General features: G+C 49.8%; 1 protein-coding gene across 1 annotated transcript; it reads right to left on the bottom strand.

Annotated features, from left to right (window-relative positions):
- Positions 1-2,594: 2,594 nt before the first annotated feature.
- Positions 2,595-15,766, bottom strand: MON1B (MON1 homolog B, secretory trafficking associated). Its single transcript, XM_038747716.1, has 8 exons — positions 15,514-15,766; positions 15,091-15,391; positions 13,206-13,215; positions 12,721-12,955; positions 11,001-11,405; positions 9,650-10,448; positions 4,974-5,121; positions 2,595-4,487 (listed from the first exon to the last, which is right to left on the bottom strand). Exons 1-8 carry the CDS (start codon positions 15,764-15,766, stop codon positions 4,251-4,253), a joined length of 2,388 nt encoding a protein of 795 aa, XP_038603644.1. The 3' UTR covers positions 2,595-4,250.
- Between the last annotated feature and the right edge of the window lie 3,574 nt (positions 15,767-19,340).

The raw sequence follows: 19,340 nt of genomic DNA, 5'->3' as shown, positions 1-19,340 counted from the left end.
AAGGTAATCAGGTTGTCCCACATGGGGCTCAGTCTTAATCCCCATTTTACAGATGAGGTAACTGGGGCACAGAGAAGTTAAGTGACTTGCCCAAAGTCACACAGCTAACAAGTGGCAGAGCCGGGATTAGAACCCATGACCTCTGACTCAGAAGCCTGTGTACTCTTTCCACTAAGCCACGCTGCTTCTCTCTTCCCATCTCCTCCAAGAGGCCCTCCTTTCTTCATTCATTCAATCGTATTTATTGAGAGCTTACTGTGTGCTCAGCACTGTACCAAGCTCTTTCTTCTTCTCATACTCCCTTCCCCTTCACCCTGACTTGCTTCCTCCATTCATCCCCCTTGTAAAAGGGTGTGCATGTAGGTCTGGACAGACTATGTTCAGGTCAAAAGCAAGTGCTATTTGAGGGAGGTTAAACTCCACTGCACGCTAAGATTAAAGTCCAGCCCAAAAGCTAGCTGGAAAAAAGAATCACTAAAGAGAACTGAAAACATGCCCCATTCTGCTAATTTGCTGGGGGGGAAGCCATCCAATACCCACATCTCCTCCAAGAAGCCTTCCCCGATTAATCCCTCTTTTTCCTGGTTTGCTTTCCCTTCTGCATCGCCTACACACTTCAATCTGTGACCTTTGGACAGTTGATATTTGTCCCACCCCCACAGCACTTAGTACAAAAATTTATTATAAATTATGTATGTATTCATATTAATGTCTGTCTCCTCTAGACTGAAAGCTCATTATGGGCAGGAAACATCTGCTGTACACATTCTGTGGTATTGTACTCTCCCAAAGCATTTATTACGTGCTCTCTGCACATAGTAAGCACTCAATAAATGATTGATTTATGATGTCCTGATCTAGGGCTGAGAAAGCAGTGTGGCCTACTGGAAAGCATTTGGGACTGGGAGTTGGGAGACCCCAGTTCTACTCTTGGCTCTGCCCTGGACCTTGGGCCGTCACAACTTCTCTGTACCTCAGTTTCCTCATCTGTGATATGTGGATAAAATCCCTGCTCTCCATTGTGACTGTGAGCCTTATAAGGGACAGGGACTATTTCTGACCTGGCTGTCTTCTATCTCTCCCAGTGTTTAGCACATGATATTGTATCTGCTTCACTGCCTAGTCAGGGCTTGGTATATAATAATCACAATTATTATTTTAAGTAAATGCTTGATAAGTATCAGAATAATCCAGTGTAAAGAGCTGGGGTCCAGGTGTTAGCCATTTCCTTTGCTTCATCAAGTAATTCTTCCTTTTTCTACCTTAGTCCACTGTCCCTACCTTCCACCTTAGCCTATGACTAGTTAAGGAACAGACAAAAATTCAAGCCTTATTTTAACACTTTTTATAATACACATAAAGTCAGAACCTCAGGGGAACAAAAAAGTGCCTCCTTCAAAGATAGAGAAGCAGCGTGGCCTCAGGGCTAGAGAGCACAGGCTTGGGATCCTGAAGGACTTGGGTTCTAATCCTGGCTCCGCCACTTCTCAGCTGTGTAACCTTGGGCAAGTCACTTCACATCTCTGTGCCTCAGTTACCTCATCATTAAAATGGGGAACAAGTCTGTGAGCCTCATGTGGGACTCTGTCCAACCTGATAAGCTTGTATCTACCCCTGTACTTAGTAGAGTGCCTGGCACATAGTAAGTGCTTAACAAATACCGTGAAAAAAAATGAAAGTGAGGCAGCCCAACCCAGAAGCAGCTGCCCCCAGCCCGAGACCACAGGCTATGCAGAGAAATACAACCCTCCTTTCTGTAAGCACCCCCTGACCCAATCCTGGTAAAGCCACAGCCCAGAGAAATCTCAGTGGTCAAAAGATGCACCCAAAAACTGTATTAGGGAGAAGAGATTGGAAAAAAACATGGGCGACTTCAAAAGCTGGGGAATGGGGTGACACTAGAATTCAAATAGCAGTGACTTGGCAATGAGGAGGCTTGCTCGTCTATATGGTGACAGTTGACCTCTCCTCGGCCACGTTAACCCATGAAACAACCTGCAGGGAGCTACTTGGGGAGCTACTCTGCTCCAACTGCGATGATGGGCATCCTGCCCAAGAGGACAGTCACATCCATGGGGAGACGGGGCTCATCCTGGGCCCAGAAACCTTAGCCAAGTGATCGACAAATTTAAGTTGGAAACCCAGGACTCTTCTGCAAGCAGCAAGTTAATTCTCCCTTCTCCATATCTCCCTCTTCCCATGCCCTCTTATCTTGCCCCCGGGAAAAAATTAGGAAGGCCTCTGCCCAGAGAAATTCCTGGACTTTGATGCCTGCTGCCTCTCTACCCAGATTTCAGGGAACATGACGGAAAGTCTTCCTTTCTGCCCCTCTCAACCCTAAGGCAAAACAAGCAGCGTGAGAAGCAGCGTGGCTCCATGGAAAGAGCTCAGGCTTTGGAGTCAGAGGTCATGGGTTCAAATTCCGGCTCCGCCAGTTGTCAGCTGTGTGACTTGGGGCAAGTCACTTAGCTTCTCTTTGCCTCAGTTACCTCATCTGTAAAATGGGGATGAAGACTGTGAGCCCCCCGTGGGACAACCGGATCACCTTGTAACCTCCCCAGTGCTTAGAACAGTGCTTCGCACATAGTAAGCGCTTAATAAATGCCATCATCATCAAGCAGAATGTGGAAAAATAGAATAGATCTACTCCTTGGATTATATTTCCCGAGTAAGTTTAGTGGGTAAGGGAGACATCTTGTTCCACCCATTCTTGCTTAGAGACTAAGGCTAGGGAACCAGTCACTGGTAATAGAGAATTAAACCAGTAGACAGAGCCAAATTTGGGCAAAACCCTCGCTACCCTCTTCAAGCTTGGAGAGAGGTGTATGAAAGGGAGAAGGAGCTGCCACCTTTAAGAAGCGGTCTGCCCCCGGGCCTGCTCCTGGAAAACCATCATAGTCTAAGACCACCACAGAACTAAGGGTTATAGGGGTGGGGGTGGGATTGTGTTTTTAAAAATCTGGATGGACCCTGAAAAGTCAAAATGCTGGGTCAAAGCCCGTGGCCAGCTCCTGAATCTCCTCCAATACAGCTCATAAAAGTAAAACTTTTCATGGTGAGGGGTAAGAGGAAGGAAAGGGCTTTCCAAAGTCCTAACCAAGAGTTAGGATTAGCAGGGCCCTGATGAGCTCCAGGGCCAATTCCAGGAATAAAAGCACTGTCGAAAGGAAGGCTTCCCTCTAACTTTGCTGGGAATAATCACTCAGTTCTGGGCCAGGCACTCTGATGGGGACAGCAACAAAACCTTGACGGGATCAGGGAGGTTGTAGACCTTCTAACGAGAAATACTGATGGGCGAAGAGTCAGAGCAGAGATCTAGGGATGCTGAGAACTACGGACCCATGAGGAATACACATTCTGGAAAGAGAAGCTGACAACAGACTTCCTGAGAGAGAAATATTGGTTGAGTCTTCCCACTCAGCTGATTGTTCCATTCCCAATCTCCACATTCGAGCTGGAGTCCCCTCTGCACACCAGCACAGTAACTACTAATCTTGTCAATGAGTTCAGCCACGATTTCTCTTTCACCGCCACCGCCCCCACCCAGCCCCGGCACTCTGGCAATCCCGTTGCTCATTTATTCCAAAAGGGGAGAAAGAGCCCCCAAGAAGGAAGTCTGGAAAAACCAACTAGCCAGCAACAGCAAAGAGGAAAAATATAAATTAAGGGGCTTAGGTAAGCATTGCACTCCTTCACCAGCTATGTCTTCTGAGCGGCAGGATGGGCAGGAAGGAGAAAGGAGTCAGGCATGAGCTCAGGTGAGTTCATCTTCACACTGTACCTTTTCCCTGAGGTATCCACAGCGTTCCTCTTTCCATTTTATGGCTGAAGACCCAGAGGCCGTGAGATGGAAAAATGGCTTACCCCAGGACGGACAAAAGACTACATGGGGTAGAGTCAGGAAGAGGCCTCAGGAAGTCTACCCTCCGCTTCCCTGCCCCAAAGACATTTTTTAGGCAGGGTAGCCAGGCCCGGCGCTCTTTGTGGAGTCACCGGAGAGGAAGATAGGATACTTATTGGTGGGGAGCATATTTCTCCAGAAGAGCATGCAACAGACAAAAATCAAACCGACAAGCAGCAACTCTCTCCCACACCAGGCTGAGACCCAACGGGGAAGCAGGCAGAGGCAGGGGACACAGCAGATCGCCTGAGGCCCTTTTCACCGAGGGGGAAGGATTGAGAAGACAAACGGAAAGGCCAGGGGACCTCCGGGGCAATTGACCAGCGGGTTAGGGGAAGGGGAACCATTCCTAGAGTCCCGAGAAAAAACCGTTCTCTGCAGTAGCAGTGTCCGTTCTGTCCGTTCCCCGGCCGCCCCGAGATCCCCGGCCCGGGGTGGGGGTGGTGGAGTATTTCGGGGGATAGCGGATGAAGAGCCGGTCCTCTTCCTTCTTGAGCCAGCGCAACAGCTTAGTGATGACGTTGATGGCGCCGGCCTTGGTGACCAAGGGGCTGAAGCAAGTGTACAGCTCAAATTTGCTGGTGACCTGGAAAAGGGAAGAGGGAAGTCAAAGCCCTCAGTGTCCCTCCCACCCCCTCCCTCCCTATGCGGCTGGGCGGCATCACCCCCTGGTCAATCTCTCAAATTCTGCCTTAAACTTTTATTGACTCCTATTCCAGTACCTATACCACCCCAGGCTAAACTGAGGTCAGCAACCCACCCTTCCCCCCAGCTTCTCATTCATGGCCACCCCAGGCAGGTCCTTTTTCTGTTATTCAAGGAGAAAAACCTGTTGGAAAGTAGAAATGGAATCCAAAGACTCCTGTTTCCAAACCCTGTGATCTCTCTCTTTGTCTTTCTCTCTCTCCCCCTCGCTCTCTCTATATATCTTTATCTCCCTCTCTGTATATATACAGCTATATAGAGAGAGATCGTCTATCTCTATATATATCTAGATGTAGATATAAATAGAGATAGATATATATTCATCTAGCCCCACTCCCACCCCACAGCCACTTCCTCAAGGTCTCACCCATGCCAGCAGGGTTTCCTTCTCAGCCACATGATAGATTAGGCGGAGAGGCCGGGAGTTGCTGTGGAGGCGGCTGTGCAAGTAGTGGTAGAGATCAAAGAGCCGTTGTCGCTCGCTCTCACTGCGGTAGGGCCCTTCCATTTCAGGGCTGCAAAAATAAGAGACGGCTAGGTCAAGGGCTGGCTCTGACACACCGATCAATCGATCATATTTACTGAGCACTTCCCATGTGCACAGCACTGTACTAAGCGATTGGGAAAGTACAATAAAACAATGTAATAGACATATTCTTTCCCACAGCGAGCTTACAGTCTCGAGGAGGAGACGGACGTTAATATAAATTAACTAAAAATATGTACGTAAGGGCGTAAGTTGGGGTAACGCCAAGGGGAGTTGAAGAAAAGGAAAGAAAGGGCTTAGAGAGGCCTTCTTGGGGGAGTTGTGCCTTCAATAAGGCTTTGAAGGGTTGGGGAGAGTCATTGTCTGTTGGATATGAAGAGGAAGGGCGTTCCAGGCCAGAGGCAGGACGTATGCGGTGAGTTAGACAAGATCGAGGTACAGTGAGAAGCACTGGAGGAGCAAAGTGTGCAGGCTGAGTTGTAATAGGAGTAGCGAGGTGAGGTACGAGGGGGCACGGTGATTGAGGGCTTTAAAGCTCATGGTAAGGAGTTTCTGTTTATTGTGGAGGTGGATGAAGGAACCTGAAGGTTCCTGAGGAGTGAGGAAACTTGGACTGAACATTTTTGTGGAAAAATGATCTGGCCAGCAGAGTGAAGTGTGGACTGGAGTGGGGAGAGACAGGAGGCAGGGAGGTCAGCAAGAAGACTGATGCAGTAATCAAGGTGGGATAGGTTAAGTGGTGGATTAAGGTGGCAGCAGTTTGGATGGAGAGGAAAGGGCGGACTTTAGCACCATTGTGAAGGTTGAACGGACAGGATTTAGTGATAGATTGAATGTGTGGGCTGAATGACAGAGGGGAGTCCAGGATAATGCCAAGGTTACGGGCTTGTGTGACAGGAACAATGGTGGTGTCGCCTACCGTGATGGGAGAGTGAAGGGAAGGACACTGTTTGGGTGGGAAGATAAGGATCCTGTTTTGGACATGTTAAGTTTTAGGTGACAGCAGGACATCCAAGTAGAGATGTCTTGATGGTAAGAAAAAATGTAAGACTGCAGACAGGGTGAGAGATCAGGGCTCAGGATGTAGATTTGGTACTCATCCGCATAGAGGTGGTAGTTGAAGCCATAGGAGCAAATGAGTTCTCCAAGGGAGTGGATGTAGATGGAGAATAGAAGGGGACCCCAGAATTGAACCTCAAGGGACACCCACAGTTAGGGGGTGGGAGGCAGAGAAGAAGCCCGCAAAAAAGACTGAGAATGAGCGGCCAGAAAGTTAGGAGGAGAAATAAGAGAGGACAGTGGCAGTGAAGCCAATGTTTGCATTCGCCATATTATCCTCTCTGAGGGCGGGCAAAAAGTAAGGATCAGCTTTTCCCTGTTTCCAGCTGAGGAAACTGAGGTCCGGAGAGGGGAATGAACACAAAGGGTCAAGGAAATTGGAGAGAAGCACCATACTTTTCCAATCCAAGCTCTGCTCATCCTTGTAAGAAAATCCACAGAAGCAGAAACCTGGCATTATTGTATTATTACTATTATGATATTTATTAAACGTTTATTACGTGTCAAGCCTATCACAAGTTTCCTGTGTCACCCAATCAGTGGTGGTTGTTTTTTGTTTTTTTTTTAATGGCATTTATTAAGCGCTTACTATGTGCAAAGCACTGTTCTAAGCGCTGGAGAGGTTACAAGGTGATCAGGTTGTCCCACAGTGGGCTCACAGTCTTAATCCATTTTACAGATGAGATAACTGAGGCCCAGAGAAGTTAAGTGACTTGCCCAAAGTCACACAGCTGACAATTGGCAGAGCCGGGATTTGAACCCAAATGGTGTTTGTTGAGTACTTACTGTGCGTAGAGCATTGTACAAGTGCTTGGAAAAGTACAATATAATAGAGTTGATAGAAACGGTCTCTGCCCTCAAGGGGCTGAGAGTCTAGTGGGGCTCTGAGTCCCAAGTGACTATCATCCTCTCACACTTCCTGTGTGTAGAGGATTGTACAAGTGCTTGGAAAAGTACAATACAACAGAGTTGATAGAAACAGTTTCTGTCCTCAAGGGGCTGAGAGTCTAGTGGGGCTCTGAGTCCCTAGTGACTATCATCCTCTCACACTTCCTGAGTGTAGAGGATTGTACAAGTGCTTGGAAAAGTACAATACAACAGAGTTGATAGAAACAGTCTCTGTCCTCAAGGGGCTGAGAGTCTAGTGGGGCTCTGAGTCCCTAGTGACTATCATCCTCTCACACTTCCTGAGTGTAGAGGATTGTACAAGTGCTTGGAAAAGTACAATACAACAGAGTTGATAGAAACAGTCTCTGCCCTCAAGGGGCTGAGAGTCTAGTGGGGCTCTGAGTCCCTAGTGACTACCATCCTCTCACACTTCCTATGTGTAGAGGATTGTACAAGTGCTTGGAAAAGTACAGTACAACAGAGTTGATAGAAACAGTCTCCGTCCTCAAGGGGCTGAGAGTCTAGTGGGGCTCTGAGTCCCTAGTGACTATCATCCTCTCACATTTCCTGTGTGTAGAGGATTGTACAAGTGCTTGGAAAAGTACAATACAACAGAGTTGATAGAAACAGTCTCTGTCCTCAAGGGGCTGAGAGTCTAGTGGGGCTCTGAGTCCCTAGTGACTATCATCCTCTCACAGACCCATATATCTACAATGGCTTGGGAGGGACATGGGCTCCAAGTTGCGAAAAGAAACCAAACGAAAACCACGCAGGGGGAAGGGGTGATTGATATGTATCAACCTCACGGGATCTAATCAAGGGTTAGTAGCCCCCACGGCCCCACCCCAAACCTACACAGCAACACTGCCTTAGATGTCTCCAGCCTCCGCACCCAAGAGGTCCTTGCTGCGCTTAGACCCAGGTTAGCCGGAAGCGAACGTTTCAGCGTGGGAACTGAGGCCAAGAGTTGGGACAGGCCTTTCCCCTAGTCATGCAGCAAGCCCGCAGTGGCGATGAGCAGAGAACCCTACTCCGCCACGCTCAGTAACAGCATTCCGACAGCCTGCACAGGACAGGATGGAGAGAACAGTACTAACATCAAGTGTTTATATTTTGGCAATATACGTTACTTAGACACACACACTCCCCATCCCCCTCCCACCGCCCCCGTTTCATGTGCTGGTTTTTCAAGAAAGTAATGTTGCGATGCGTGGAAGCCACTGGGTTTATTTCAATAAACACAACTGATTGATCTTGCTTTCTGTCTGAGTGCCTGGGCAGGATGAGGATGGGGGGGGATTCTAACCCCCAGCTCCCATGAGCACCCGTTTCTCCATTCCTGATCCAGAGTTCAGAGGAGAAGAAGGCCGGGATCAAAATTCCCCTTCGGAGTCAGGCTGCTGCAGACAAAAATGCACAAACGGCAATCTGTTCAGACGCTAGACTATTTCATCTCATCCGCAGCGGCCTGTGAGAGAAGAATGGACCCTACCCTTGGCCGGCTGGTTGTGCGCTGCCTGATTTATACGCCCTGACTGCACATTGCTGATCTACCCGTTTATAATGCCGGGGGAGAGAGACTCCTTCTGTGAGAATGTATGTTTTGGAGAGAATGACCCGGCAGGATTAGAGAACATTCTTCTGAGAATCCTTCTGTGAGAATGTATGTTTTGGAGAGAATGACCCGGCAGGATTAGAGAACATTCTTCTGAGAACACAAGGTCTACCTTTCGGTCAGAAGAAACAGTTGTGGGCGGGCGCACAGCGCTGGACTACAAGTCCATCAGTGAGTTTTCCTTCCCAAGGGGCTCTGTGAGAACGCAACCCCAGCATTTTAGGAGAATGGGAGGTGTGTTGATGGATATTAAGCACGGTCAAAAGTGCTAAAAGTCCCCCTTTTAGACTGTGAGCCCACTGTTGGGTAGGGACTGTCTCTATATGTTGCCAATTTGTACTTCCCAAGTGCTTAGTACAGTGCTCTGCACATAGTAAGCGCTCAATAAATACGATTGATGATGATGATGATGACCGGATCAATATATCCACTCACGTTCACAACACCCATGCCTCCTCCCTCCATAAGTAGGGGATTACTGTGCCGTGGAGGATGAAGAGACATGGCCGGCCCAGGCTCCCGCAAAATGAGTGACCCAAATGGAACAGAACCCAGGAGTTCCAGCAACTCCTCCGTTCGCCCACTTTCAGCACGTCACCATGACGCTTGCCAGAAACTGAAAGACTGTGAGCCCACTGTTGGGTAGGGACTGTCTCTATTTGTTGCCAACTTGTACTTCCCAAGCGCTTAGCACAGTGCTCTGCACACAGTAAGCGCTCAATAAATACGATTGATGATGATGATGATCACCCCTACTTCAAGCTACCTCTCACCACACAGCGAGGGCGGGGAGCAAATGAGGAAACGGAGGTAGGTTATTCTATCCCGCCGGCGGCATTCAGAATCCGACAGATTAGGCTCCCTGGAGTCTAGGGGTGTGAGGAGAGGCCCAGAATTCCCCACATTTAGGAGGAGCAGGGAGCGGAGCTGAGTTCTCTCCCGCGGCCTCCCCGCCGAGCTGATTTCCTTCAACCACCTTCCCCAACCTCCTCACCTGGTAAACTGAGGGAGCTGCCGGTAGTTATCGGGAATGTCCAGGGGTTTGTACATGAAGTGTCGCAGGTCAGGCACGCCCACCAGTCCCACGCTGTAGGAGGGGCTGCGCAGACCAGCGGCAATGGCCTGCAGGGCGTTTTGAGTCCGCATGCCCTCCTCCACCCGCCGTTTGCAGTCCGCCACGGCGTAAAAGGCCTCCTTGTCGGTGGAGAGCAAGACGAGGCAGACGGTGCAGTCCGGGTCCAGGTATGAGATGTAAGCGTAGAAGTAGCCGTCGGGGTTGAAGCGCGGGAGGCATATGGGGGTCCAGATCTCACCCGCCTGGAAAGCCGAGGAGGCGCCAATCAGGTTGAGCAACAGATGCAGGTCTGCAGGGTCCAAGCGGCAATCCTCAATCACGGCCCGCTCCTGCACCGTGGTTACCAGCTGGCTCCGGGCCACCAGGATGGAGAAGACCAGGTTGGGGGTGATGGCCTTCTGGAGGAGGGCCCCCAGAGCGTCCCGCAGGGAAGCGGGAAGGGGCAGGCACTGCACCGCCCCGAGGAGGAAGCTGGGGTCCCACTCCACCAAGTCCAGGAGACTGTCCAGGATCTTCTCCGAGCCAGCCAGCAACCGCCGCAGGTCGTAGTTCTTCTTGCGCTCGAAGATTCGGGTGACGCTGGCCTGGGTGAGCATGCTGATGATTTGGTAGTAGACATAGAGCAACTCCTGGCGGAGTTGTTGCTCGGACTGCAGCGTTCGAGATACCGACACCAGCACTAGCGGTCCCTGCTGCACGAACACCAGCTTGTGGTCATCTGTGGAGGCAGATAAAGGCAGGTAAAATATTCAGTAGCAAGGACTTGGACTTCCCAAGCGCTTAGTACAGTGCTCTGCACACAGTAAGTGCACAATAAATACGACCGAATGAATGAAAGGACGCGCATTCCTTAATGGGTGGCGGGCAAGAGAGGCATGAATTTGCCAAAGCAACTATAGCCACTTTCGGATTCACTGTGGATAACAACTCTCACAACCTGCTTTCCTCAAAAGATCAATCTAAAAAGGGATTCCCAGGAAAGATGGGAGATCAGAAGCTAAAAGGCCATCCTAGAAACACTATCTGACGTACAGAACGGCCAGCTTGAAGAGTGCAGGGACCCACTTAAGGAGCTGCCATTCCAAACCCTGGTGGTTTTGTTCATTCATTCATTCAATCGTATTTATTGAGTGCTTACTGGGTGCACAGCACTATACTAAGTGCTTGGGAAGTACAAGTTGACAACATTTTGTTGTAAGGACCTCACCCCCAAGAGGCCCCCCCCCAATAGGGCTACCCTAAGAAGACCGAGGTTGAGAGGCAAGCCCACCTGAGAAGATGGAGCGGATGGCATTATCGCCGCTCTGGATGAAAGACACAAGCGCCATCATGACGCCCATGGTGGAAGAGAGGGCCTCCTCGTTGCCATAGCGGGAATAGATGGGCTTTCCGGCCTCGCTCAAGACAAACACGTGCTTTCGGCGGCTCCGCCAGCTCTCGGCCGTCACGTCTTCATCCCTGTGCCCCAGGGCAACAGGCCCCACACTACTCCCCGCTCCCAAGGATTGCTGAGAGTACTCGCTCGAGTCCTCTAGGGTGTTGTCAATTGAGGCTGAATCAGAGAGCTCCTTTTCACTGGCCTCCTCAGGTTGAGGGGGGCCGGGACCCAGTTCCACAGGCCCATTGCTCTGAAGCACCTCTTTCCCCTCCAGGGTAGGGTTGCTCTCACTCGCACCTGGGAAAACAGATCTCTTATCAGTTCTTATTTCTGTCACCCTACTATCGACCCCCCAGTTCTCTCCCCGCCACCCAAGTAGCCATGCGTCCATCCACTACACTATCTATAGTTTCATGGGTTCATGAAACTTCCCTTCCCCACAGCACCTGTATATATGTTTGTACGTATTTATTACTCTATTTATTTATTTTACTTGTACATATCTATTCTATTTATTTTATTTTGTTAGTATGTTTGGTTTTGCTCTCTGTCTCCCCCTTTTAGACTGTGAGCCCACTGTTGGGTAGGGACTGTCTCTAGATGTTGCCAATTTGTACTTCCCAAGCGCTTAGTCCAGTGCTCTGCACATAGTAAGCGCTCAATAAATACGATTGATGATGATGATGATATCTATTCTATTTATTTTATTTTGTTAGTATGTTTGGTTTTGCTCTCTGTCTCCCCCTTTTAGACTGTAAGCCCACTGTTGGGTAGGGACTGTCTCTATATGTTGCCAATTTGTACTTCCCAAGCGCTTAGTCCAGTGCTCTGCACATAGTAAGCGCTCAATAAATACGATTGATGATGATGATGATATCTATTCTATTTATTTTATTTTGTTAGTATGTTTGGTTTTGCTCTCTGTCTCCCCCTTTTAGACTGTGAGCCCACTGTTGGGTAGGGACTGTCTCTAGATGTTGCCAATTTGTACTTCCCAAGCGCTTAGTCCAGTGCTCTGCACATAGTAAGCGCTCAATAAATACGATTGATGATGATGATGATATCTATTCTATTTATTTTATTTTGTTAGTATGTTTGGTTTTGTTCTCTGTCTCCCCCTTTTAGACTGTGAGCCCACTGTTGGGTCGGGACTGTCCCTAGATGTTGCCAATTTGTACTTCCCAAGCGCTTAGTCCAGTGCTCTGCACACAGTAAGCTCTCAATAAATACGATTGATGATGATGACGACCTCCAAGATTGGGGTCCTGGGAGTTTTATTCCAACTCTGCCACTCTACCGTGAGCCTGAGCACAGCCGTCCCACTCTCCGAATCTTGGATTTCAAGGGAAAAAAAAATCAGCAAATTAACTGCAGAAAAAACAGACTCCCAACTCCTCTCCCCACTTCTCTATTAAATCCAATGGCATCCGGAGAAAATTGCTCAGCTGATGAATATTCTCTCGGAGAGGGCCGAGCCAAGTAGAGATGTGGTCTGAATACTTCTGTCCCAAAGATTCGCTCGGCCCAGCTCCATCGACCTCTTCTTCCCACTCATCCCCTAAACCCGCGTGCCACTTTCCACGTCATCTGCCCAGAGCACAATCCTGCTAACCTAACTCCATCGAACCTCTCTCTGCAGAATCTCTCGAGGCCTCCCCAAGGCCAGCAGCTGCCTCTTCTGTTTCAGCAGGGTCCCCCGAAGTCTCCCCCACCTCGTGAGGGACCTCTGAGGGCAACCCTGTCTCATCAGGGACGATTTCTTCTGGGTTGGGGGCAGCAGGATCTCCAACTTCCATTTCCACATTCCAGGGTGACCCTAGGGAGAGAAGGCCGCTGTAACTACCGGCCTGTTAATAGACAAGTGTGGCAGCTAGGAGATAAAGCGGTGGTTGGGAAGGCAACATCTAAATTCTGGGAATATCGTCTGCTCTACAGATGGGTATTCTCCACAGGGCAGCCATTTAAATGCCTGAAAATCCTCTTGCGTTTTCCAATTCGGAAGAGTGAGGCCGACTCTACCATACGCACAAAGGCAAACGTGGAAGGAAGAAGCCCCCCATGGCCCCCAGCCCACCTCCTGATCTCACTTAACCTCACAAAAGTCCAGCTTGAAAGCGGATTGGAGCCGGCAGAGAGTTAGAAAATCCGGCCAGGCTAATCAGCCTGGTAGGATGCCCAGGAAACACGATAATCCAGGTCATACAGTGACCAGGGCGACCTACCAATTTGGTCCGTAGGGATGAATCTACTGCCAGCTGTCCCATCGACCTCAGGAGTGATTCTCTTATCTGCGCCTCAGTTTCCCTACTGGAGAACCAGGGAGCTTTCGTTTTTCCCTCAGAGGTAAATCCATCGTATTAAACCTTGTAGATCCTGGTAGGAAAGAGACATCGTGAGGGCTGGGGATCTTTCTTCTCTAGGTCTTCCGGAGAGGGAGGGGACTGACCCCCCCACACTAAACTAGAGAAGCAGTGTGACTCAGTGGAAAGAGCCCGGGCTTGGGAGTCGGAGGTCATGGGTTCCATTCCTGGCTCCGCCACTTAATAATAATAATGATGGCATTTGTTAAGAGCTTACTATGTGCAAAGCACTGTTTGAAGCACTGGAGGGATACAAGGTGATCAGGTTGTCCCGCGGGGGGTTCACAGTCATCATCCCCATTTTACAGGTGAGGTAACTGAGGCTCCGAGAAGTTAAGTGATTTGCCCAAGGTCACACAGCAGACATATGGTGGAGCTGGGATTCGAACCCATGACCTCTGACTCCAAAGCCCGTGCTCTTTCCACTAAGCCACGCTGCCACTTGTCAGCTGTGTGACCTTGGGCAAGCCACTTTCATTCATTCAATCGTATTTACTGAGTGCTTACTGTGTGCAGAGCACTGTACTAAGCGCTTGGGAAATCCAAGTTGGCAACATATAGAGCCGGTCCCTACACAACAATCAGTCAATCAATCGTATTTATTGAGCGCTTACTGTGTGCAGAGTACTGTATTAAGTGCTTAGGAAGTACAAGTTGGCAACATATAGAGACGGTCCCTACCCAACAGTGGGCTCACAGTCTAGAAGTGGGCTCACACTTAACTTCTCTGTGTCTCAGTTCCCTCATCTGTAAAATGGGGATTAAAACTGTGAGCCCCAAGTGGGACAATCTCATCACCTTGTACCCTCCCCAACGCTTAGAACAGTGCTTTGCACATAGTAAGCACTTAACAAATACCATTATTAAGCAGCCTCTTCCATCCTTTCCACCCCCAAATGTGGTAGCCACTCTGGCTCCTTAGTTGGGCCCCCCATTTTCTCCGCTGACGCCACCTCCCCTGAGCATTGGTCCTGGCCGGCTTCTGGTTGGGATGCCTTTCCAGAGAAAGCAACGTGGGCTTGGGTTCTAATCCCGACTCCGCCACTTCTCAGCTGTGTGACTTTGGGCAAGTCACTTGACTTCTCTGGGCCTCAGTTCCCTCCTCTGGAAAATGGGGATGAAGACTGTGAGCCCCACGTGGGACAACCTGATCACCTTGTAGCCTCCCCAGCGCTTAGACCAATGCTTGGCACGGAGTAAGTGCTTAACAAATGCCATCATGGTTATTTTGTCAGCTGGGTGACTTTGGGCAAGTCACTTGACTTCTCTGGGCCTCAGTGACCTCATCTGTAAAATGGGGATTAAGACTGTGAGCCCCACATGGGACAACCTGATCACCTTGTAATCTCCCCACCGCTTAGAACAGTGCTTTGCATATAGTAAGCGCTTAACAAATACCATCATGGTTATTTTGTCAGCTGGGTGACTTTGGGCAAGTCACCTGACTTCTCTGGGCCTCAGTGACCTCATCTGTAAAATGGGGATTAAGACTGTGAGCCCCACATGGGACAACCTGATCACCTTGTAATCTCCCCAGCGTTTAGAACAGTGCTTTGCACGTAGTAAGCGCTTAATAAATGCCATTATTATTATTATTATTATGATTATTATTATTTTCGCACCTCACGGCGGGGCCGGGGGAGTCCCGGGGGCTCCTCGGGCCCGCAGCGGCCGGCGTCGCCACCACCACTTCCTGCTCCCGCCGTAGCAGGGGGCGGGGAAAGGGGCGGGGCTTGCTCTGTAGCCAATCGTAGCGCGGAGGGGGCGGGATCTCCAGGGCCGGCAGCCACTCCGCGCGCGTCTTCGCGGGAACTGACATTCCTTCCCTCCAATCCGGCTGGGCGGGCGCCCCGCTTTGACCGGCATTTCGCCTCCACCAATCGGAGGCCGAGGAGCCTGCGGGCTGGCCAATAGGAAGCTGCCCTGTGAGGCCGGACCGCAGATTGCCGGCCGGGCTCCCGCTTTGACCGGCATTTCGCCTCCACCAATCAGAGGCCGAGGAACTTGTGGGATGGCCAATAGGAAGCTGCCCTGGGAGGCCGGACCGCAGAAGGTCGGCCGGGCTCCCGCTTTGACCGGCATTTCGCCTTCACCAATCAAAGGCCGAGGAACTTGTGGGATGGCCAATAGGAAGCTGCCCTGGGAGGCCGGACCGCAGAAGGCCGGCCGGGCTCCCGCTTTGACCGGCATTTCGTCTCCACCAATCAGAGGCCGAGAAACTTGTGGGATGGCCAATAGGAAGCTGCCCTGCGAGGCCGGACCGAAGATTGCCGGCCGGGCTCCCGCTTTGACCGGCATTTCGCCTCCGCCAATCGGAGGCTGAGGAACTTGTGGGCTGACCAATAGCAAGCTGCTCTACGAGGCCGGATCGCAGAAGGCCGGCCGGGCTCCCGCTTTGACCGGCATTTCGTCTCCACCAATCAGGGGCCGAGGAACTTGTGGGCTGGCCAATAGGACGCTGCCCTGCGAGGCCGGACCGAAGAGGGCCGGCCGGGCTCCCGCTTTGACTGGCATTTCGTCTCCACCAATCGGAGGCCGAGGAGCCTGCGGGCTGGCCAATAGGAAGCTGCTCTGCGGGGCCGGGGGCCGGACCGCAGAGGGCCGGCCAATGAAGCCGTCATTGAATAATAATAATAATAATAATAATAATAATAATAATAATAATAATAATAATAATAATAATAATAATAATGTCATTTGTTAAGTGCTTACTATGTGCTAATCACTGTTCTAAGAGCTGGGGGTTACAAAGTTATCAGGTTGCCCCATGTGGGGCTTACAGTCTTCATCTCCAGTGTCCAGATGAGGGAACTGAGGCCCAGAGAAGTGAAGTGACTTGCCCAAGGTCACACAGCAGGCATATGGTGGAGCCGGGATTAGAACCCATGACCTCTGACTCCCAAGCCCGGGCTCTTTCCACTGAGCCATGCTGCTCTAAGTGTATCCTTCCCAGCGCTTAGAACTGTGCCTGGCACATAGTAAGCGCTTAACAAATGCCATTATTATTATTATTATTATCATTGTTAAGGAGGCAGTTGGCTTCATGATGATGTCATCCGGAGTCAGACAGGCAGCCAGTGCCTTAGAAGCCTGCTCTGGAAAAGAGCTGAAAAAGGGGAAGGCCACTATCCCATAGCTGGATTTCCAGCTCCTTTATAATGATGGCACTTGTTAAGCACTTACTATGTGCCAAGCACTGTTCTAAGCACTGGGGTAGATAATAATAATAATAATAATGGCATTTATTAAGCACTTACTATGTGCAAAGCACTGTTCTAAGCACTGGGGAGGTTACAAGGTGATCAGGTTGTCCCATGGGGGGCTCACAGTCTTAATCCTCATTTTACAGATGAGGCAACTGAGGCCCAGAGAAGTGAAGTGACTTGCCCAAAGTCACACAGCTGACAAGTGTCGGAGCCAGGATTTGAACCTATGACCTCTGACTCCAAAGCCCGGGCTCTTTCCACTGAGCCATGCTGCTTCTCAAGGTTATCAGATACAAGGTTATCAGGCTGTCCTCCCTTAGCCCTCGGCGGGGCCGCCCGGGAGCCCTGGCCCCAGAGAGCGCTGGCCTCTGCTTGCAGCAACCCTCGTTACCTCACAGCGTGTCGCAAACAGTGCCAACCGTGGCTCTCCAACGCCGCACCTCGGGCCTGCTGGATGGCGTTACGCAAAAAGGCCTTCCCACCCGGTTGCCTCACCAGTCGGTCCGACCGACCGCCTTCTGTCCAACGGCACTTCACTGTGGGTGACTAACGCTTTTGGGCTCGTCTCGCTTAAGGTCACCACGCTTGACCTGGCCCCTGGCCGCCGCTTGGTTCACCCACTCAATGCCCTTATAATAATAATAATAATAATGGCATTTGTTAAGCGCTTACTATATGCAGAGCACTGTTCTAAGCGCTGGGGGTGGATACAAGGTGATCAAGTTGTCCCACATGGGGCTCACAGTCCTAATCCCCATTTTACAGATGAGGAAACAGAGGCTCAGAGAAGTTAAGTGACTTGCCCACAGTCACACAGCAGACATGTGGCGGAGCCGGGACTCGAACCCATGACCTCTGACTCCAAAGCCCGTGCTCTTCTCCACTGAGCCACACTGCTCCTTGTCCAGTTCTGCAGAGATATGTTGCAAGAAGCGCCATTTCAGTGTTGATGGCGGACCACTTAGTGGCAAGTGAGCCAAGAATTCAGGGGACTGGATGTGAAGTCCGTGGTCGGTCCTCTCTCGGAAATATTAAAGGTGGGACACTGGCGTTTGGCATGGAATTTGACGCCATACTGGTGTCGCATTCCGTCATTCCCCTGAAGAGGAGACTGGGTTTCTGAATGGTGCATCATCGGATTATGTCCTTTCCAGAAGGAAGGTGTGAGAGTTGTCACAGTAAAAACCTGCTAATGGATAAAGTTTACCAATCAATCAATCAATCAATCATATTTATTGAGCGCTTACTGTGTGCAGAGCACTGTACTAAGCGCTTGGGAAGTACAAGTTGGCAACATATAGAGACGGTCCCTACCCAACAGTGGGCTCACAGTCTAAAAGGTAGGTGTTTCAGTGCCCAAAGCACTCCTTCACCACCCCTTATTGAATGTTAAATAGTATGAAACCTCATCTTTTGTCAACTATTTATTTATGGTATTTAAGCCCGTACTATGTGCACTTACTAAGTGCTGGAATATATACAAGTTAATCGGGTGGGACACAGTTCATGTCCCACGTGGGACTCACAGCTTTAATCCCCATTTTGCAGATGAGGTGACTGAGGCCCAGTGAAGTGACTTGCCCAAGGTCACACAACAGACAAGTAGCAGAGGTGGGATTAGAACCCAGGTCCTCTGACTCTCAGACCTGTGTTATTTCCATTAGGCCATGCTCCTTCTCTGGGCAGCCTGTTGTCGATGGGTTCTACGGGAAGCAGCGTGACTCAGTGAAAAGAGCCTGGGCTTTGGAGTCAGAGGTTATGGGTTCTAATCCCGGCTCCGCCAATTGTCAGCTGTGTGACTTTGGGCAAGTCACTTCACTTCTCTGGGCCTCAGTTACCTCACCTGTACAATGGGGATTAAGACTGGGAGCCCCACTAGGGACAACCTGATCACCTTGTTACCTCCCCAGTGCTTAGAACAATGCTTTGCACATAGTAAGCGCTTAATAAATGCCATCATTATTATTATTATGTGAGTTCTATGTCAGTTTCCCTTTATCATTCAATGGTATTTAAGTGCTTATGCTGGACAGAGCACTATACTCTCTGAGAGTACAGAGAAATGGAGTAAGCAGACACAGTCCCTACCGGTAAGGATTTTACAGAATAGAGAGGGAGTCAGACATTAAAATAAACCACAGATGGATATGTACATATGTGCCGCGAAGCCGGGGAAGGGATGATAAAGTGCTTATGAAATAGACCCAAGTGCATAGGTCATCAATCAATCTTATTTATTGAGCAGTTACTATATTCAATAAGCAGAGCCCTGTACTAAGCACTTAGGAGAGTACAATGTAGCAGATTTGGTGGATGTGTTCTACGCCTGGTAAATACCATTGATTGAGTTAAGTTGGGATGGGACTCCCCTGTCCTGACCTAAAGTTTCCAGCTAACCCCAGAGCCACCCTGAAAATAGGAGAGGAGAGAAAATTCCCATACCCATTATGTACCTATCTATAAATGATTGATTTATTTATATAAATGTCCGTCTCTTCTATACTGTAAGCTCACTGTGGGCTGGGAACACATCTACCGACTCTGTTGTACTTTTCCAAGCACTTAGCACAGTGCTTTGCACTTATTAAGCACTCAATAAATGTGTTGGATTGATTCTGCACCCCCGCTTCCGCCTCTCTTTAGAAACTTTCAATGGCTCCCATTTT

Source organism: Tachyglossus aculeatus, chromosome 6 (assembly GCF_015852505.1).
Source record: "Tachyglossus aculeatus isolate mTacAcu1 chromosome 6, mTacAcu1.pri, whole genome shotgun sequence".
Classification (NCBI taxonomy): domain Eukaryota; kingdom Metazoa; phylum Chordata; class Mammalia; order Monotremata; family Tachyglossidae; genus Tachyglossus; species Tachyglossus aculeatus.
The sequence above is the reverse complement of the archived record's forward strand: the minus strand, read 5'-3'. Positions and strand labels throughout refer to the sequence as shown.